The sequence below is a fragment of the Pyrgilauda ruficollis genome, unplaced genomic scaffold, assembly GCF_017590135.1.
Source record: "Pyrgilauda ruficollis isolate IOZ18807 unplaced genomic scaffold, ASM1759013v1 scaffold29, whole genome shotgun sequence".
Taxonomy (NCBI): domain Eukaryota; kingdom Metazoa; phylum Chordata; class Aves; order Passeriformes; family Passeridae; genus Pyrgilauda; species Pyrgilauda ruficollis.
The window spans coordinates 10398573-10421138 of record NW_024524266.1 but is presented as its reverse complement, the minus strand read 5'-3'; the positions used below and the strand labels follow the sequence as shown (position 1 = coordinate 10421138).

The following is a 22566-nucleotide window of genomic DNA, read 5'->3' as shown; positions in this document are numbered from 1 at the left end:
CAGCCAAAACCAGTACATGATCCTGAGGGGGAAATTGCTGTAGTTGCAAAGTGAGTCCTGTGAGATTTCCATGGCAGCTGCTGAGCCAAAGAGGGTTTTCTTCTGTCCTGAGTAAGTGGCTTGCATCTTACGCATCTCACTGACTTTTTGTAGTGATGATTGTTTTTCCATTTAAATATAATCCTCCTTTACTGGAGGCAGAGTAGGGCTTCAAGGGCAATGGGACAGATAAAAAATCATGTGGGGCAATGAATAGCTGTCTGTTTGTTCCAAAGGCTTCACAGGCTTCACTTAGACATACCACAGTTATACAATTTATAGATAAGTCAATTCTCTGGAGTAGGCAAGCCATAAACACCTATGCATCTTTACAATCAGTTTAAACCAATCCATGTCCATGCCACTGCTAACAGGATTCCTTGTCCTGACACCCCATTCCCACAGCCTCCCTTACGTTTAGCACCAGCATTTGTGCAGCTGTGCAGCCATATGGGTCAGGGAGTTGCTCCAGATGGCAATTAATCAGTTTTCAGTGGGACTTCCATTAGTGTGGGGTTTCTCTCAGGCTGATCATCTGTCTGGTCAAGCTGACAGCCTGTCTGTGTGGGCACAAGCAGAGAGGGACACTGTGAATGAGAAGGGAGGGCTCCACTCCTTTCACAACAGTATGGATGCAGAGTGGCATAATAAGCCTGTTGATTCTTCTCACAACAGGATTGGGGTTTTTTGTAGGGCTGTTGCCATATATCTTGGTATCTTTTGTAGGCAAGTAGTAAATGTTGTGGCTTTCAGCCCTAAATTATGCCATTCTAAGAATCTCTCCAAAGCCATACTCACACATTTCCTAGAGTGCTTCCAACTCACATTGCACTCTCAGATTGCTGGGAAATGTATGTGTGCAAAACAGAGTATGCAGTCAGATGCTCATTGCTCTGTCAGCCAAGAAACTATGTTGCTTCTTATAGGTTTACAAATATATAAGCAATATAAGAAAAAGCTAAAGACTTAAAAATAAGAAAACTAATTGTTGTTGATCTAAAGGTAGATCACTTGGAAATACCCTTATTTTATCATCTTGCCAATTAATACATTTTTCTATGCATGTGTTAAATTTCTTCTGTGTCCTTCTTGGTGCACACTGCCTGCCATATTGAGAGCTGTGGAGGACTAGACTAGTTTACTATTAATTGTCTATTTTTTTGGTCACCCTATCACAGGGTTTAATGTGATATATATTCACTTAATCTATGACCTCCTCTGGGTTTTAATAAAAATTTTCAGCTGTTTATCACAGCCTCCCTGAAGTCTGAAATGGGGTTTCCAGTCACTTTGTGTTTTGCTCATAAGCTGCTGCCATGAGCTGAGGTTCAGGCCATCTGTCATCAGCTTATGTATCAAAAGCAGAGACCAATGAAAAAATGAACAAGATTTGTGAGCTCACTACATATTTTACTGTCACTAGCTAACTATTGCTAATAATTGCACTGTATAGTACAATAATTACATAATAATACATCTGCCTGGGTTGTTTCGGGGCAGATCTATATCTTTATCCCTAAATTGGGTACCTTACACACATCATAATTTGTATAGTGTTACACTGGGAATAGTCATTGTGAAAAAATTATTGTATTTGTCAAGTGATCTGATAATGATGGCACGTACAATGTGTTGCATTAACTGAACAGTTGTTGTCACTCACTGCCTACCACTGTTGGTTTTTTTTATATTGTTTCAGTAGGTAAATTATTGAGTAAACTCAAGTACTTGTGGGATAGAATGTTCTCCAAAGCAGGGATAATTTTGTTGCTTTTGTTTGATCTCCTGCTTGATTTAAAAATAGCTCCTCTGTATAAAGTATTGTTGCCCCTGATGCTTTACTATTCAAAAGACATTTCTGACAAATTAGGTGATCTTGGTTCTTTGGACTGTTGAAACAGTATTCATAGTCCAGTCTCATAAGAAAAGTGTAAAAACATGGTGGAGGAGTTGCATTTATAAGTAAATAGTCGGAACTGCTGAAATGCACAATGCTAGCTTGAGGTTCTCTCGCTTTCTGCAGCATTCCAGATAGCCCACTGCTGTAGTTTGTGCAAACCAATTAATTAGAAAAAACTACAAAGAAGATGTTGAAGAATGTCCCCTTGCCCTTAGGTTTCCTTCGTGTTGAGATGCTGTGAACATCTGAAGAATTATTCCGGACACTACGGTGTCTAAAAGAGGCTTTTTGGACAGGTGTTAAGGAGAAACGGGATAAGGTTAATCCGTACAGCATGTCGACTTGCTAGAGATTGCTCTCGCTGACATTGCTATTACTCTGGTGCTGCAAAGGAAGAATACTTTGCTCTCTCATTATTAATTGCAAGTTAGCTACCAATTTACTGTAACCCACACAAAAACTCCCAATAAAACATCTCCTCTTCTTGATCCAAATGCAGGAGTGATAGTCCAAAAGTGGAATTAGTGGGCAGTACGGTATCCGGCGCTCTAGAGAAAGACTCCTCTGAAAGAAGCAATGACATCGGTAAGTTATAGTGCTTTTTTACAGCTTGTCTAAGAAATTTATGGTGCAAATTTCTGCTTTTTAATGACTTTTTTATGATTCAAGAGTCAGATTGAGGATTTGGCAATGAATGTGAGTGCTTTTATATGAAATTTTAAAAGATCGCAGGATTAAAGGATCATTTCTACTTTACTTAAAATAGTTTTGTTGGGGTTTTCTATTTATAAAAACAATTAAACCAAATATGGAATAGTGAGATATTTTGAATACGAAGGCTCTTGTTCTTTTTGTTTAAAACTCTGAAACAAGTGAGAAGGCCAACAATAATAAGGCATACTTGTTTAACTGATGTAATAGTGCTGCCACGGTTTTAATACTGCAAAAGATTGTAGGTTTGGTGCAGTTAGTAATCTTTACACTGTCCAATACAAAGGAACATAAACTCAGTTCAAGTCAATTTGACAAAATTTTACTACTGCATACACTAATTAAAAACAGTCTAAATTTCTATTGTAAACAACTTGTGCTCCTGACCCATGAACCATTTAATCAGGAAGTCACCTGGAAAGGAGCAACAACAGGTTATTTTTTGTTCTTCTCTCACCCTCCTTCCTCCTGAGGCTGGCAAAGCAGGAGCGATGGTGTTTGCTGGGCGGGTGCTGCAGTGCATGGCCCTTGGGGAGCAGGGTGCAGGGAGCTCTGTCCCGGGGCAGCAGGCACAGCCCAGAGCCATCTTCTGCCCCCGCTCAGAAAGCCCAGCAGCTGCTGCCGTCGCTCTCGGCGCTCGCTCGCAGCTGTGCCCGCACAGAGCCGTGTCTGTCTCAGGCAGAGCAGGGATCCTGCCTGTGGAAGCATTGCTACCTTTCAGCGGGGCGTGAAATGGCATTTTGGTGTGGTGGTGTCTACCCAGACTCCTCTCTTAGTAAAGCATTTCTGTACAATAGCATCCTTGCAACAGCCAAACGTGCCTTTTCCTCAGATTTGGAAGCAGAACTTCAGGTTATAAAGGAATTTTAATTGCAACATAAAATCAGAACACTAAATGCATTTCACATAGGCCTATGAGCTTTCCAGCATGCATATATTTGCTTTTTGTAAAGCTTCTGCTGTTGCTATGGTTCTTCTGGAGCAGCAGGTATTATGTTTTTCCCAGGTTTTCATTTGGCTTAAACATGGAAAGCTAGAAACTCGTGATAAATTGCATGAACATCTTTATTGTAGAGATTATTAGAAAGGAATGGTATGGAAATGCAGACAAATTCTACCATTTAGTGTTTCTTAACTATGTTTACAAATTTGCTTCAAAGCACCTAAGCCTCTGCTTTCTTGAAAGCTATGAGTGCAGGTAGCATATGCTACCTATGAGTGATGGAGGTAAACTTATTTATTCCTTGTTCTAGTTTCTTTGGAATTACTATTAGGATAAAAGCATAGAGTGTTTTGTATTTTTAAGTTTTGTTGGTTATGGTTTTATTTTGTTTTGTTCTTAACATGTCAGGCAGGAAATCTGATTTATAGAAATTCTTGTTTGTTTCCAGAACATGTTGGGGGAGTGGAGGGTAGTGGAGGGAGGAATTTGGGTTATTTTGGAGTTTTTTTAGATGCAGAATAGGAGCCAACAAGAATCCATAAACCAAACCATAACATGTTGCAAAGGGTTTAGCTGATGTCCTCCTGTTACCACTTACACAGAGAACCTACTGAGCTCAAGGATAAAATAGTGTGAATACTTAAATAAGTATAACTTGATAGGGTCAAACGAGAATGGCATTTACAAGGGCAAATCATGTCGTTCTAGCCTGTTAGACAACTTGTTAAAAGAAAAAAATAAATAAATTATGGGTTTGAATTGAAAGGGGATCCAGAGATCAGAACTGTTATAAATTTTCAGGCAGCTTTTGACAGCTTGTGTAAAATATTGTCGAATAAATAAAAGACATTTTAAGAGAGGGCAGAGCAATAAATCAAGGCTTAATAAAGAAAACCAATTCAGAGTGGATTAATGTCTTTTCCTGTGAAGAGAGGTTTGGAGTTCAGAGCAGTTTATGGTGCAAAGTAATTGTAGAGATATATGGTAAGTGTGTGATTTTGTTCAATTTATTTACAATGGAAAAGTCTTGTGGCTACAGGAGTTATTAGAAAAGACAATGGATGTGTGGGTGGAGTTGTCCAGTGTATTCCAAAACACTGCTGGATCTGGCTGTGTGGGTCCAGATAATATTTAACAGTGATATATCTTACTGGTTTTGCCCCTATATCATGTGGTCTGTAGGAAGGATGACCTCAGCTTCTCTGAGGCTCATCCATCCTGTCAAAATGGATTTGATTAAATCTACCATTTGGTGTCTTTTTAGAAATCCAAATTTACACAACAAGTTAGAGTGAACCTATGTGACAGACAAGGTGTGACTTAGCAGTAGCCTTTGATAAAAATTGAAGTTCAGTGCATGACCATTCTGTTTACTGGGCTCCTCTTTATTGTTCCATTAGTACAATACCACTCCCCAGTCACTCAGAGCTCTCAGGGAGAACAGGGGAAAAAGCAACAATCACTTGCAAGTTGCCTCACCCTCTTTCATGCTTATGCTAAGTACTGATGGTAAACTGTGCACTGAAAATGAATACCACAGCACCTCCTGGTACTTTGCACTAGAGATGTTAAGCTGGGTGGTGGCTGTCACTTTCTTGGTTCTATAGCCAGTCTAAAGCTCTTATTCCTTCCCTGCAGAGCAGAGAGATGGACAGAAAACAATGGAGACAGTTTTGGTTGTTAAAGCAAACCAAACTAATGCTGGATGGAGAACAGTTCTTTATTCTGTGAAGACTTTCTAAGGATTTCTAAGTTGGTTTCTTTTCTTTACTATTATGAGACCAAAACCTCTGTGATAGAGGAGAAAATACAGGGCTCTTCCGTATGCCATGTCTCAAAAAACAAACAAGTGATCAGCAACAGCAAAATCAGTAATGCCATCAACAACTGAGCAGCAATATACTGAGCTGAACTGGGAATCAAAACTTGCATTTTGTCTAGGTCCCTTGGAAATGGCTTTTTCCAGTTTATTTTCTGAGTAATATTCTACCAGTGGATCAGGGTTGTCTAACCAGAAAACCCCACACTGTTAAAAATGTTCTCCCCCCACTTTACCAATCGGAAAAATGACAAATCCTTGAGCAAGGTTGAGGTGATGTGTAATGCTGTTAATCATGTTCTGTGAGTTGCGTATGTAAAAAGTTATTTTTATGTAGATATTAGCTCATGACTTGGTTTTCTTAACATGTTCAGCAGAGCTGTGACTTCACATGTAAATTTCTTGATGATAATTCAGTACTGATTACAATTTTCCAAACTGCACTGACAAGAAAAAATTCTGCTTAGCAACATCACTGCTGATTGTAAATATAATGGCAGCTCTTATTTCTGTTGTCCATGTATTTGCTTTTTTCACACTCTTTACAAAAGCCATTGGAAAACTAGCCTTCAGATTACATTATTTAAGAGGAACCATTACCCATTCCTCCTCACTTTTTCTTTTGTTTCCTTTTTCCCTGTTTTCAGTGATGTCTTTACTTTGCTTTCCACACATCTTGTATTCAACTTTTCCTATTTACATCTCTTTGCCATGGCTAACTGTTCTTCATTTCATGAGGGTAAGGCTTTTTTTTTCCATTTCTTTTCTGTCTTGTCTTTGGTTTCATTTACAATGCATAACAAGCAAACACAAAAATAAGCATTTTTTAGAATGCCGAAGTTTACATGGATATTACAGATTTTTTTTTAATTAAAAGTTGAAATTGAGCATACTGTGACAGAAAATCTTGCATCATAGTATTGAAATGAGAAATCATTATCATTTAATGTATCATAAGAAATTTTAGTGACTAGGTGACATGCAGTTTACATGTGGTGTTCGTCAATGCTCTGGATTCATTAACTTGTTCTTGCGGATGGATTTTGTCATCACAAAGTGAAATGCATATATTTCATTGTGCTAAAGATTTAGAAACGTACTAGTATGGTTTTCTAGTCTGAAGGAGGAAAAAAACCACAGCAAACATACAGTAAAAATTTGAAGATTGTTCAGGGGCACTCAGTGGAAAATGTGTGGTTATGTACCCGAGGCTGTGGTTAAATCACAATGGTTACTTACATCTGTTGGTACATCTCTACCAACAACTGGTCAGGATTGGCAGTGGCTTTTTGAGCTTTTAAAATGCTTCTAAAGCAACATAAACTACACAAATAATAAACCCTGTTCTACAAACTGTTGTTCCTACATAGAACTACATTGATTTCAACAGCTTCAATTCATGCCTTATGGCATAACTTGACCTTTCTTTAGGTGATGTGTTTCTTTTTAATTTCATAAAGGATTTTGTATACGAAGGCCAGTATGATGGCAGAAGATGTAGCAGATAGAATAGCTTAGTGGATGTAGTGGGTTGAGCACTGGCCAATGCCAGTATACCTACCTAAACAGTGGATCAAAAACTAATGCTTTTCAAAAAATGGTATTGAGTTATTTCTGCAAGTCAGGATCAATCCTACATCTAACTACACACACGCGCGCACACACACACACTTTGGAATCCTGGATTCCTGAAACAAGTCTTGTCTATCCAAAGCAGGGTTGCTTTGGCATCAACTAATACTTAAATCCATATGGATTTAAGCTAAGTGATTTAAGGAATAAACCACAAAGTAAAAATAATGTACCTACTGTGGAAATGATCAGTTAATCCCCACAAAAAGCAGTTTCTGTGCTTTGCAGAAAGACTGAGTTGCACAGAGCCAAGTGGCCAGAGCTTTCCAATATTTTTCCTGGCTCTTTATATATTTTGCTTAGTATTTATGAAAACAGTTAATAATCTTCACCGGTGCTAATATAAGGCACATATGCCTTCACTGATTCCTACTGAAACATCTAATGGTGGTATGAAATATTGTAAGAGCTTCCCTGGAAGCTGGTCAGTGCAAGTCCATTTCTTAGCTTTTCTTCAGAATTTAATCTGCAGAGTATTTGCTGGTGGATCATGGGGTACTGGCCAAAGCCATGTGATTACCCATTCTTTTTTTTCTGTCCCTTCCTGAAAGCTCAGTTAAAAATACCCTCTTGAAAATATCTAATGAACAAACAAAAAAATCTTCAGTATATCATGTTTCCTTGAACTCTATTTGCTGTTGTTCTAGAGCTCTGTTTGTCAGGAGAGGTGATCACTATGCCTCTAACAGCAAGAAAAAGCGATCTAATAAGATTTGGCCCACACTAGGGAAGAAGATGGAGAATATTTCTGGTAAAAGGTTGTAGAATGGAGCAGGTTTGTCTTTAAATCACAGGTTGTTTTACTGCGGGATATTATAATTATTTTGCCTGAAAACACAAAATGAATGTTGGAAAATCAGAAAATACTGTTTTTTAAATATAAGGGTTGGAGGACAAAATGTGGGTCATATAATGAAGATCAAAATCTGTTTCAGCCTCTTTCTATGCTGCTATTCATGCTCATTTTAATAGGGCAAAGCAAAGGATCAGAATTGCCCGACTGGTTTAAGTTGCAATATTTACATCAGTGAGTCAAAATCACCCATGAACGTAGTTCTGGACTGTAAATATTGTAATCAGGAATATGGTAATGGTCCTTTATTTAAATCAAGTAGGGCTCTTGCCCTGAAGTGTTCAGAAAAAAGCAGTAAACTAGAAATTTAAATTGGTTGCCATGTGTATCAAGTTGAGGTGCCTGAAAACAGCATATCTATTTCTTCTAGCTCCTCAGTTTTCTTGACCTTTCAGTTCTTTCTTGGCATGTTCTGAATTGTTAAAAATAAAATCCTTATGAGGGCACTGGCAAGTGGTTAGCAGAGCTCATTATGGCAGCTCATTTCTACATTGAGCTATTAAAACCATAAAAGTCAGGACTGAAATGGGAGAATATAATCGGGTGCTTTAGGAGAGGTTGTCCTAAAGTCACAGCTGTGCAGTGACAGTCCTGGGAAGCCAGGTGAGCTAGGCTGTTTCACCCCAAGGCACAGAGCTGTGTGGGCAGCCCTCCCTGGCACATCACTGTTGCACTCCTGAACAAAGGAGCCTTGCAGCCAGGGAGCTCTCCTCCTAAAACTGCATTACCCAAATCTTAGGAAACAGTCTGTGATTCATTCTGGGTGAGATTTGCTGCCTAGACCCTGGCTGGGAGTATGGCTGTACTCCTCCAAGGGTACGATGCTGTTCAGCATGGAGGGAGTAGCAGAATCTGGATGCTTGAAGTAGTTAAAATAATTGTAGTCTTCTAAAAATTCCAACTAACATTCAGATTGTTGAGTTATTTTTAAATTTCTGCTATATATTGAATGGGCACTACTGCAGAAGATTTTGTCTGCAGTGTGTGTCTCATTTGACACCTTCAAGGATTATTGCATTTAAAGACAGTATATATACTATTTCACATGCCTGTTGCCAACCTGTTAAATGTATTGAAGATGATCATGGAATGAAATCCACCTCTGGCTTTTGTGACAATCTTCTTCCAATGAACTGAATGCCAACTTTGCCTCATTTCCTTCAGCACTGCTGTATTTCTATCCTGTGAAACCTCACCATTAGCATTCTGAAAGTGTTGATTCTCTTATATATAATTTCCCATTTCAGCTTTTTCAAGGTGAATTCTCTCTACTAATTGAAAAAAAAATTCTGTCATCATTATATATAAATGATTTTGCCTGAATACTAAAAAACCAAAATGGAAGATAAAGCCTAGCTACATTTTATACCAGAATAGTAAATGCAGGGAATAAGAAGGGTAAGGAAGGAAGCATAACCACTTAACTTTTTATTTCTGGGGTCTTTTGGGGAGCAGGGACTAAAGGTCATTTTTCTAGGAAGGTACAAGTCTAATGAGTTTAGAACTTTTTCTCTAAATAATTGTTTCCTGGATGTGGGCATTTAAAAAAAAATACCAACACCATTGTTTAAATAACCATGTTTCCAGGTGAACATAGCAATGGGGGGAAATATTCTATTCTTAAGGTGCATGGAAGGATACCAGAGAATAATTCTTGAACAGCTAACATTTTTTCATATTCAGGAAATATGGTTGCTCAGTAAGCCAGACTTTATGTACTACACTGATACATTAAAATTATTCTGATGCCTTTCTCCCCATCTCATGAATTACTTCATGAATTTCCAGCTTGATCAGTGAGACAGTAATAATGATGAATGTATCTGTTTGTTTGTAGAACAAATATCAACTATTTTTTAATTAGGGACTTAATTGATGGGTGCCATCTCTATGTTCTACATGTTTACTAGACTCTTCCTTACTGTTTGTTATTACCAGACAAAGAGAAAGCTGGACCAGTGCAGAGTGCAGGTCTGCTGGATGCCGATGTTGCTGTACTGGCAATTAATGTGGCTGTGAATACAGTAGACTGGACCTTTCTTTAATAACATTCTATTTGGGCCCTGTCAGGAAGGCTCTACATTTTGTTTAGTGTGTAAATTTAAGCTCCCAAATTCTGATAGTTGCAGAAATGCAAACTAAAATCTAAATCTCTGCATTTAATGACCTCAGTGAGTTTAATATAGTCAGAACCACATAGCCTTGCTTTCCACCAGCAAAAAATAATCAAATAACCAGCACAAGTGAATTACTGATTCCACAGCATATATGACAGCATGGCAGTTTTGTGAGTGGCTCTGTTACCAGTTCACTGGTTGGGAATTTTCTAGAATTAATATCTCCACAAGTGATGATTGTGGGAAGTGGTGATAGCCTTAGATGCAGAGTGGATTTGGGAGGAAGGACAACATTTAAATAAGGAGGACAAATGGAGAGAAAAAGGGCATATAAGAGTGCTAGAAGTGGATTTACTATTTTATTGTTGTACCAAGTGTTGTCATTACACTTAAACAGAATTTCATTTAGAGTATCAACTGAATGGCTGTGATTTCACTAGTCTGGCAGCAGATACTACCCATGGAGCCTTTATAGCCTCTGTCCTACTCTCTTTAAAATTCAGTGCAGGTATAGGCTGCTTTAGTTTATTTTTCTAGCTATCAAAAATGCATTCAGAAGAGGAAAAAAATGTGGGATTCTCAATATTTCTTGATAATAGAAGCTTTGCACATAAATGTTCATCTTTCATGGTATTTATAAAATGCATGCAGCAAATTATGTCTGGAAATGCTTATGGGTCTCAAGGATGCAAATCCATACACTGTCTGTTTATCAGTACATTTTACAATTTAAACCTGAGTATTTTATTCTGATCAAATATAGAACTCTAGGTATTTACTAGTTTATTTAAGTCAAAGAAACACATTGAATTAATTCACTATTTTTTCATTGATTGTTTTCCAAATGAGTGTAGATACCTTTTGTAAGAGCAGAGAAAGGGATGGTGGCACTTATAGAATCATAGAATCATTAAAGTTGGAAAAGACCTCTGAGATAATTGAGTCCAACCATTAACCCAGCTGTGCCAAGTCCACTACTAAACCATCTCTCTAAGCACCACATTTACGCATTCTTTGAATACCTTGATTAGCAGTTGACTCTACCACTTCCCAGGGAAACCTGTTCCAATGCTTGACCACGCTTTCAATGACAAAATTTTTTCTAGTATCCAATCTAAACCTTCCCTAACTAAACTTCAAGGAAACTTGAGGCTGTTTCCTCCTCTCTTGTTGCTTGTTACCTGGGATGAGATACTGACTCCCATCTCACTCAATCTCCTTTCATACTCCTGTGTAGACCACAGAAATGGAAAATGGGGAGAGGGAAGTCATGCACCACGGCTTCCTAGGCTGCAGAATAACTTCAGTCAATTTCCTGCACCCAAAGCAGAATCTGCTCTTCCCCTCAGTTTTAGCAGTTTGAATCAGTCCTGTGGTACTGGTAACTGATCCTTCCTTCAGTGCAAGTATTTGCATGGCTTGGCACATGCTACTGAAAAATGAGCTGGATTAAAGCTTGCTCAGGAAAAAAAAATAGTAAAAACAGTAAAGCAGGAGAGAGTGGCTGGGGCAAATGGAAGAATTGCTTCAGCTTCCAATTCTGCTCATGTGCATGAGTATCACCCATTTAGAGGGGCGTGTATATTTTTGATGGTATTACATTTTGGCTGTGGCATTTAGCAAAGTAACTCAGTAGTGAAGATTAAAATTAGACAATATGTTAATATATTGATTACTGATTTGCTTTGTGATCTTAACTCATTTCGCTATCTTATGGGTCAGCTTAAAACTGGATATTAATAGAAACCGGCTCTTATACTTGCTTGCTATTTTTTTTCCCCAGAAAACAAATTTTTCCTTCTGCTTCTGCTCTCCTGAAACCCTGAAGCTGTGTAGGACTCCAGATAGGTTTTGTGCAATCTGCTAAAATTAGCTCATTTTAACTTTCAAAGAACTGTGGCCTCACCTGATATGTTGGGTACAACTGAGGCTTCAGATTGCCAAAATCCCACTGACAGACTGGGTGGGTGACCTACCTTTGCACACAGGCTGCAACAGTCAATAGAAAGAGCAATGACAAAAACACGTGGTAGAGGACAGTGGGGTCACTGGTTATATATAGGAAGAGTCACTCCAAAAATAGAGTAGTGTTTGGAGGTGAATAACCTTAGACTATTTCAGGGCTATTGAAAGAGCTCTCTTTTTTTTTTTTTTTCTGCCTTTTTTTTTTAATCTCTTGGAGATGGAAGGATATTGCTGAATAAGGAAGCTACAATCCCATTTACTTTATAGCTGACAAATCATGAGTACTTGGAATCAACTTAAATGTCTTTCAGTGCATATAGTTTATTGCACAGGCCCATTAATTAATTTGTTTTTCTGTTCCATAATTTTGTACAATGGTTGGTTGTAATATGACAACAAAACTGGATCTTCAGAGATTTATTGTTCTGTAATACTTTGGAAAATTAAGTGCCTAGTATATAGAACTATTAACTTAAAAGCTATTTTTTCCTACATGTGTGCTACGAAAAATAGTCTCTGAATAATGAATATCATTCCTGTATTTGATTCATATCTGAAAGTAATTTTGAAGAATTTTGATATATCTTGTCTAAAGTACCTCTTGTGTGTTTTCTGACTCCTTCCTGCTCAACATATGCTGTAGGGCATTTTGAAATGAAGGTGAGTGAAACTGATACAACCCATAAAAATAGATGAATGGTATTAAGCCATTTGATTTATCCATGTAATCATGAGCTGTGGTATTCCTTGAGCCTCCACATCTTTCTTTCACGTAAACATGCTACCCTGTGGCTGGATTCAGTAAACACTTCTCCAGAGCTTTTCACTGGCCATGGAGATGGTTGGTACAGCATTCAAGCAGACCTGCTTTCCCTGGACTCTGTACAGCTTCAGGAGCCTTTTAAAGCTTTTACCTACCATAGCCTCTGGACTACTGGAGGGAGATAGTTCTCTCACCTGCAGTTACTGGAAACCATGGTGCCTCCAGCTGCAGGTGTCCAGGAACCTGCAGATCACTTCCAGCTTGATCATTCTCATTCGGTATTCTCCTGAGCAATTGCTGCAATGCAGAGCTGACAGTACAGTTCCTGAGACAATGTGTGCACAGTCTTATGTCTCCAGTTATTCAGGAAAAAAAAAATACTAACCCCTTCAGTAGCCAGATGGAAATTTTGAAACTGTTTATTCCATGCCGTAGAACCCATGATGTCATTTAGCTTTCACTATGCTGAGAACAAAGCCAAAGGCTCCTCTACACGTTCCCCCTCTGCTTTATTGTGTTTGAGATGGAAGGGTAATTGTTCTTGGCAAGGGTGACTGCATTACAGCTGCCTTTGACTTCCAGGTTTTTTTAGTGCCATCATGGTGGCTAAATATGTGCAGAACACTGTGACACCCTGGGGAAAATGGGATTTCATTTCTTTGAAATTAGAAAAAAATGTGATTCTTTCCCTTTGAAGACAATTGCCAGAAAACCAAATCGATTCTATTTTATTTTTAAGACTTGGAAGGTTTTGATTCTGTAATACCAATTGCTGAGAAGCTTAATCATCCAACTACAACCAGACCAAAAGCTACTGGCAGGCGACCACCCTCCCAGTCTCTCACATCTGTAAGTTAATTTTCCTTTTCTTTAAAAACTATTTTTAAAAATATTTTTTCCTGATTTTCCTCCCCTCCTACTAGTGTTCCTTGGTGTTTTTACTACTTTTACCCAGCCATTCCTTCACACGTACAATGAGGCAGAGAGATGCAGATCGGGAAAATTACTGTCAAAAGGCTGCCAGTGTTTTGAATATTAATGTTTAAAACATTCCCTTCCTTCTAAGGTTTATACCCCCTTATTTGGATGCTGCCAAGTGTTCCTTGCTAGACATGACTGAGCCCAGAAAAAACCCTTATAAAAATCTTTGGAATAAACTAATTTGTGCGAAATATTGAGGATTTTGAAAATGTTTCCCAAAAGAAGCATTTCTCTTGGTTTCTTGCAGACATTTACCAGATTTTGAGGAAAACAGACTATTCAGTGTTCAACAGCCCTGCTTGAGCTGTCTTGTGTTTCTTCTCATTAAGGTCACAGTTGTAAATACAAGGGTGATTTAAATTTCACTCTCTAATATCTATCTTTAGACAAGTTGGTCTCATAAACAATACTTTGGAAACCACTGCTTAGCTTTTCAATGTCTTCTTCTCTGGGGTTTGGGGTTTGTTTGTTTCCATGTTTTTTGCATTGTGGAATATCAGAATGAGAGCAACTACTGATGGTTATCTGGGTCCGTGTTGCTGAAGAAAAACAAAGTGGAAGGAAGCAAAAAGGATAATTGTGAAACTAACAGAACTCAAAAAAGAGAATACTTTCAAAAATGACTGCTGTCATATGTGGAGAAATATATAAGAGCAGTATAGAGGTTCTTCTTCCCCTGTCACATATATGAGGAAATGATCAAGGGGTGGAAAGAACCCTCCCTTTTTGTGCCTTTACCAAGAGGCTGTGCACAGGGCAGCCCTGCAGTGCCAGCACCGGGCACTGGCAGTGGCTGGGGCCTCTGGAGAGCAGCAGGGTGGGACCTGCTCTGAGCAGAGCCATGGCAGAGCCACCCTGGTGACAGAGCCAGCATCCCCATGGCACAGCACTCAGCGTCCTGCCTGCAACAGGAGGCTGCTTCCATCTTGTGATGTTATGCAGTGCAAAGCTGTAAATTGATGCTGAATTCAACTCATAAGCATACCTTATTTCTTGAATGCTTTGAAAGCAGTCTAGCTTTGAAAATAAGAGGCAGAAAAGGGGGAGTAGGGGGACAAAGAGTCCTGATTTTAGGTATTGTCACTTGGAAAAAGATAGCTAAAAAAGTTCTTGTACAATGAAAATATCTGTGCTTTTCTTTTTCTTCTTTTGTGATGTGTGTTTGTCTATATAGTCATCCCTCTCAAGCCCTGATTTCTTTGACTCACCAAGTCCTGAAGATGAGAAGGAAGAGCATGTTTCCATTACTCACAAAACTCTTGAAGTGTCAAGGAAATCAAGAACTGTTACAATATCACAAGTAAGTTAATTGGAATGCCTCTGCTTAACCTTATCACATGTATCTTCTTTTTTTAAAGCTGTACTGAAATATTTAAAATTTAATTCATCAGTCACCTGGTAACTGCCCACTTAAAGAAGCTTAAAATTATAAAGGTTACTAAAGAATGTTCTGTGCTTGAAAGGCAAATCTAAAATGAATTGCACAGTTAAAATGTGTCAAATAACCATATTGTGAAAAAAAATCCTTCTTGTGCAAATGCATTTTACAGAATCAGAGAGGCTGGGAAATAAATTTTAGAAAAAAAGACCCTGTCTTTTTGCAACTTTAAATTGAGTTTACATTAGAAGAGTCTGTGAGCAGAGAAAATACAACTCTTTGACACATTCTAATAGTATGTGAATTTAAATTTGCAAATATAATCACTTTTTGTACTGGTATAATTGTATTCATTTTATTCTTATTGTATATTGGTAGACTACTGTAGCAGAATCAACTATTACAAAAGGAGTGTGTGGCTTTATACGTTTGAACTATTTTTTAGTACATACGGATACCTTTAATAACAAAAATACTACATTCTAATAGTTTATCAAGTATTTGAAAGATGAAGTCTTCTGTGATCAAGTTCTAAGGATAATGTTTTGCTATGTAGCTCCCTCTTCTGGGAGCACTTGCACCAAGGAATACTGCTAATGGGGCCAACATTTCTAAGTTATATGACAACACTGTAGATGTTGTTCCTGTAAAATGAGATGGCTGCTATTAGAAAACAGCTGCTTGAGGCTTTAATGTTGATAGCCAGTTAAGCTCTGGAATAAGATGCTCAGATCAATGACTCCAGTTGTGCCTTGCTTGCCTGCTCCAGATTTGAGCTCAGCCTGAAATTTCTTTTCAGTCCAAAGGAAACTTGCACCTACTGATGTATGGGGTTATTATCCATGAAAGATCTGTTTATAGGTACATAATACTCACACCCTACTCTGCTCTGGTGAGACCCCCATCTGGAGTTCTACGTCCAGCTCTAGGGTCTCCAGCACAGGAAGGACATGGACCTGTTGGAGCAAGTCCAGAGGAGGCCACTGAGATGATCAGAGGGATGGAACACCTCTACTATGAGGAAAGGCTGAGAGAACTGGGTTTGTTTGGCTTGGAAAAGGGAAGGTTTTGAGGTGTCCTAATTGTGGCCTTCCAGTTCCTGAAGTGAGCTGACAAGAAAGATGGAGAGGGACTATTTACAAGAGCATGGAGTGATAGGAGAGGATGATGGAATGGTTTCAAACTGAAAGAGGGTAGGTTTAGATTAGATATTAGGAGAAAAAAATTCTTTACTGTGAGGGTGGCAAGGCACTGGAATGGGTGCCAAAACAGAGAAGTTGTATATGCCCATCCCTGGAAATGTTTAAGACCAGGTTGGATGGGGTGTGGAGCAACCTGGTCTAGTGAAAGATGCCCCTTTCCATGGCAGGGAGATAGAACTAGGTGACATTTAAGGTCCCTACCAAACCAGATACACAAACTAATGGATAAAATGTTAAAAGAATACTATCCAGGTCATTGAGTCAAGTTTTCAAGGCACAAGAGTGATTCAGCTTTCTTGTGATTATAATACCATTTTTGTTTATATTTATGGTGAGACTTGGTTTTTGTACAGAACACTTGTTGAATTCAGTGTTTTCCCAGATCAGGTTCTGTGCTCAATCATGGTTGCATGACCTAACATTCCAACAGTATAGTAGGGAAGACTGTTTTTGCACAACTTGGTGGATCCTGCTCTTCTCTTCCCATCATAATTTTTCCTGATTTTCATCTCATCACTAACTTTTCTCTCAATTACTTTGTTCAGTTAATGCCACCCTGCCAATCTCCAAGTCCTCACTTACAGTGTCTCCTTCCATTTGCATACCATTTATTCTCACTATTTTGCCCTATTTACCATTCAACTTCAATATCTCTTTTTCAAAGAGAGTTGGAAGATTGCCTAGAGCTTTTTCTTACTCTTGTCCAAATCAGATTTTCAAACATGCCTGGTAGGTGTCAAGTAATGCACACACAGCACTGCCAAACAACAGTGTGAAGATTCCCTTTACTTGCCATTGTGATACCTGTACTTGTACACTGTTCTCTGTATGCAGTGAAGTAGATGGTCATGTATGGTTGGTAAACTGCAGATTTTCTAATTGTCTAATAAGTATAAAATTTTATATTACATTATATTACAATATACACATATATTACTTTATGTAGCATATAGGAGTAGAGGCTTGTCTAATAAGTAGAGCACTGGATTGCAGTTAAGAAGCATGGAATCCCTTTTAGCTAACCACATGATTCCAGGGTTGTAGGTTAATGGTGTGTTTTTCTGTCAAGTTCCTGGAGGATTAAAGAGCTATTGGTAGTTATGTGGATTCATGGAAGCTTTGATTAACAGAGGACAGTACACTACACTTCTTTATTATTAATATAATTTTGAAGCCATGGGATTTTCTTCTGTATATGTCATACCAACAAGCAAATCTCATGAATATTTTTCTATTTTCATAATGCTAGGGGGAGCCTGTAATACATTTTTAATTTTTGAAAAAAACTTGGAAGATTCCTTCAATAGTTGGTGGGAAATTATAAATTTAATTTACAAAAAATACAACTTGGATTCTTGGCCATGTAGTTTTGTGCTCTGTTGGAGACATCCATGGATGTAGATGTGTTCTCACAAACATCTGAAAGAAACACTGAGCATCTGTCCCTGGTTTAATTCACTGCTACATCTGAGATCTTGGAAATGCTGTTGGTGAACTTTTGCATCACAACCAGACCCCCTCTGAAGCACACATACAAAGATGATAACTAATCACTATATTTATCATGCTTTTGCCAAGACTGTTGGAATGTCAGCATTACTGAAGAGCAGCTAAATACTTAGCACTGATTAGAGGTTTGATTTTCATAAAGCTTTCTGCAGACATTAAATGTTTTTCGTTTTGTTGCAGGTGTCTGATAACAAAACTTCCTTGCCTCCAAAACCAGGAGGTTTGGCTAGTGGCAGTAATGTACCACCATCACTATCCCCTTCACCATCACCTGGATTTCACTCAATTGCTATGGGAACAACAGGCCACAGGTCAAATTCCCCATCCCTGTTTGGTACTGAAGGAAAGCCAAAGACTGAGCACTTGAGCCAAGGTCAGACTGCCCTGGAAGAGCTGAGAACACAAATTAGGGAGCTAAGAACCATCATTGAAACCATGAAAGACCAGCAAAAGTAAGTACTGCAAATCACAGCTGTAGGTGGGATGGATCTGTTCGTGCATAGTGGTGGCAGTTTCTGGTTGCGTTTGCCTTCATGAATGTTACTCTGCACAGCTGGCATATGTGTTTGTGAGTGATTTTCATGTGACAGAACATATTCAGGAGTGAGAACCTCCACAAAAAAGACCTGCACTATCCACCAGCGTTTTTTTCCTGTGTTATAAACAAGTAGATGTTTATGGGGTGTTAAAAAAGTTAACTTGCAAGCTATAAGCAGTGAATTTTGGTTTATTTGTCAATAACTATCTGGGAACTCATGTGCATTGATCATAATAAAAGGGGTGCATTTCTTATAGTTGTAGTACAAATTGCTACAAGCTCCTAAAGTTATTAAATTAATTTGTTATTTGACTGCACATTTTCCCAGATCATGTTAGTCTAATTGTGACTAGGTCATCTGAAGGCCTTTGTGTTTATGGCCTTGAATCTTACTATTTTAGTTTTGGGCACCTTTGTTTTCTTTAAGTTGCTCATTTCTTAGGAGAAACTGGGGCTGGCTTGTAACTTTGGATGTTCCTGAGACTATTGAATGCTTTGGAAGCTAAACCTTGACTTACGTTGTCAGTTGTGTGTAGCCCAGGCAGGAAACAGAAAAGGGCAAGCAGCGTGCAGAGCCTGTGGCGGAACAGAGGTGTGCGGAGTTTGGGAGAAGATGCGGGAGGGCATGGTTCAAGCTGGATGTAGCCAGCAAGCCCCACGGCCTCGCCTCTTAGGCTGACCCTGCTCCTCTGGTCTCCCCGGCCCTTCTTGCAAGGGCAGCTTCCACCTACTGGTATCTGTCCTAAGGTGAGATCACTCAGTGGGAACATGAGAACGTGTCTGCTCCTTATAGCTATGTTCCCTTTCTCAATAAAGAAGAATGACAGGAAATCCATATTTGGGATCGTTAAGTCTTATAAATTAAGTTGAAGTTTACATTGTATTGCTGGCATAAACAGCCTTTAAGTGGCTTAAGTATGTGATAGGATGGGCAGGATTTGTGTTACCAGCTCCTACAACCCACCAACAGTCAATACATCTACATTTTGTATGGCAAAAGGCAACTGGGTGCTGCTACAGTGATGATACAGCTAGGCCAGAGCAAAGCCTGTGGATGCAGGGCTGTTAGGACATTAGTCATTAGCCATGTGGGATGGGGCGGGGTACTGTCCCGTAGTGAATTTTACTTCTCTCTACTATGGCCTAGAGTATACAAGAGTATGCTGACTTCAATTAGATGTTCAGAGGAGAAAAAAAAGCAACTAGTGAAGTGGGATAAATATGTCTCCAGGAAATAATATTTTGTATTTTACTAGTGTGGTCATTTCCATCCCAAGCTTCTTTTGCATTCTTTCAACAGAAAAGAGATTAAACAGTTGCTCTCTGAGTTGGATGAAGAGAAGAAGATCCGTCTACGATTGCAGGTACTTAAATTATTTTTAGTGTTGGGAGGTTTGATTTAGCCCCCTGCTTTTTGGGGTTTGGTCACTTAAACAATGACCTGAACAGCATGCTTTAACTTGGTCAGGCAGATGAACTAAAGGGTCATTATAGGCTCCTTCCAACCAAAATTATTCCATTCTAATCTATGTTGTGCTATACTCTTCTATTTCATATACTTGATAAGTGCTTTGGTATCGATTATATGTTATATTTTTATGGTATAGGGCAACTGTACTTCAAACTAGGGATAGAAAATGGAATTGTATTTTCACTGGACTGTTCCCTCTCTATAAACCACTTGGGAACATGGCAAAGGGTGGCAGAACTGGGGATCCTTAATGTCTGTGCTCCAGGGTTGCTTAAAGGACTTTATGTGTCCAACCACATAGCAACATGGCTTCTAATAATACACAGCTCTTGTTCAGCTTAAACTGAAATTTATTCAGCTAAAACCCAGGGAACATTTTCAATAGCCACTGTTGATTTAGTCTATCAGGCCAGACTATTCAGAGTGTTCCAGAGATATCTTTACATCATTATGCCCTGCACTAATGAGTTTAAAATTATGATCTTATAGCTGAATGCTTTTACTCCAGTTCAAATGTTGCTTATACTGGTAAATGTTTAGATGCTAGATAAGATGCATTATTAGCTTTACATGAAGATAGGCGTTAACAAAAAGAGGTAGCATTAGTTTCAGTGCTCTGATAGACACAGTACTCAGTCCACATATTAAAGACTGCTTGATGATGGCAATTGAACACAGGGTGAAACAGGTGGGTTTGAATAAATCCAAGACCCTTGCCTCAGGGTTTCCAGTGTCTGTCAGAGGGACCAAGTGTACAACTGGGGCTGCTGATGCTTTCAGCCACATCCCTTTCAGCATGGCTATACATCCTTCAGAGCCTTTAAGATGCCTGGGCACAGGCTGGATGGTTGTAGAAGGCAACCATCATGCTGGCTGTAAGTACAGCTGCTGGTGAATGGACACGGTGCTCATTCTGCAGTAATGCCAGGCAGTGAGCTGTGTGGCCTGTAAAAGTTGTAATTTAAAGAGATTGAGAGGTCTTGCAGTACCTTCAATGATTGCACTTGTCATGATCTGAGGGAGGAGGCTGTGAATGGTCATCTTATACAGTTGAGGAGCACCTCAGTTTGTGAAATCTGTGGAAATACGAGTGGTATAAAGCCTGTAGCTGACGCCTGTGGACAAGAGGGAATGTGCTTTTCAAGTGGCATCAACTGTGCCTCAGTTTGCTAAACCATCTCATTTAATAAAATACTTTTTCTTCTGTTTGTTTTCAGATGGAAGTTAATGACATAAAGAAAGCTCTTCAATCAAAGTGAATACTTGATAGGTGGAATGTTGCATTATTCTTCATGACTGAGACTCAAATTTATGCCCCAGCCAAAATAACTTTGTGCCAAATGATTTAAGAATTGCCTCAACATCCCTTTATTTGAAGGATTAGCACAACAGTTTTTGATAGCACAACAAAAATACCAACGAGAACAAAATTTCTACCCAAAGCCGTGCTGTGCGGCACTAGTTGTGACTGAAATTGATCTTCTTGTGCTAAAGGCTCTCTACTTCAAGATCCTAGGTGAAATGAAAACTCAGGCAGTTTAGTCCATAGTGGTACTATTTTGATGATATTTTTCCATAAATAAAGTGTATTTCAGATTATCTGTTTACAAGCTTTATGATTTTGACTTTTGGTTTTTAATTGTCTTTTGTCACAGATTTTAAGATGTTTGTACTTCATATAGCCAGGAATGAATGTTAATGTTGGGGCTGAAGGGATTATTTTTGCTTCGAGATTTAACAGCCTACTTTTCTTTATGGTTTTAAGTTCTGTTAAATATGCAATTTTTTGTCCCCAAATCCCCTACAACTTAAACTTACATTGTGTACAGTAATGTATTTACAAGAAGGAAACAAACCAACAGAAGTCTGGTCTTTGCAATGATTTGTGCCTTTCTTTGCCACACACTGACTGGAGCCGGTTGAGGCCAGGTCTCCCTATGTAGCTACCACGACGACTCCTGTCCCCGGTGTCCTCCTGTCCCCGGTGTCTGGCAGAGGTCACCTTCCCAGTGCCAGCTGCTCGGTCAGGAGAGCGCGTTTGTGCCAGCTGGCAGGACAAAAGGGCACAGCTGAGAGCAGCTTTGTCTTGAGCAGCTGTGGCTTTTTAGCTTTCCTGGTTTGGATAGGCCTCTCCCTCAACCTGAATGTTCATCTCCGCTTGATTTTCATTAGATGATTTAAACACCCACCTCTGTCCCCAATTTTGCACAGAGTGAACAGAATATGCATTATTAAAGCAAAAATAAATAAAAGTAATCTATAAAACATGAATAAAAAGTTGTATTATTTCATGCACAAGGTTCTGTGTCGTGTGACAGTGTTTCATTTGCTGTTGACGTGGTATTGTTTGCTATATGATATTGTACACTTACAGACGGATACGCTTCATAGTCCTGCTTATGCAGCAGGACTGTCTTCTCACCATTTTGTTGAACCAGATGCTTACTTCAGTTTCTCTGTTTGCTTTCATTCTTTCAAAATTTCACATTTTCCTGGTTGTGGTTTCATGTGTTCTTAACTAACCACAGAGTATCTCACATCTTGTCAGCAATCTCTGTTAAGTTTATAAAGTGTTTAAATAACAGATATTTTTGCATAGCATGGAGTGAGTGGGTAAGTGATGCTGGTGATACTTCCACGTAACAAAACCCCACACACAAAGGATCTACTTGTCATCCCATCAAATGCTAGAGCTGGCTCCAGCAGCACACCCTGTATCAACATGAACCCCCCTGCCTGCCAGGA

General features: G+C 38.9%; 1 protein-coding gene across 6 annotated transcripts in view; it reads left to right on the top strand.

Annotated features, from left to right (window-relative positions):
- The window catches only part of SH3KBP1 (SH3 domain containing kinase binding protein 1), a 221733-nt gene extending 200030 nt beyond the window's left edge, over positions 1-21703 (top strand). For all 6 annotated transcript variants that reach the window (XM_041472286.1, XM_041472283.1, XM_041472285.1 and 3 more), the window contains 6 exons: positions 2439-2524; positions 13482-13591; positions 14898-15023; positions 17993-18264; positions 19651-19714; positions 21039-21703. In XM_041472286.1, coding sequence (XP_041328220.1) covers positions 2439-2524; positions 13482-13591; positions 14898-15023; positions 17993-18264; positions 19651-19714; positions 21039-21080 — 700 coding nt within the window. In that variant the 3' untranslated portion in view covers positions 21081-21703. The remainder of the gene's footprint in view (positions 1-2438; positions 2525-13481; positions 13592-14897; positions 15024-17992; positions 18265-19650; positions 19715-21038) is intronic.
- The last annotated feature ends 863 nt before the right edge of the window (positions 21704-22566 follow it).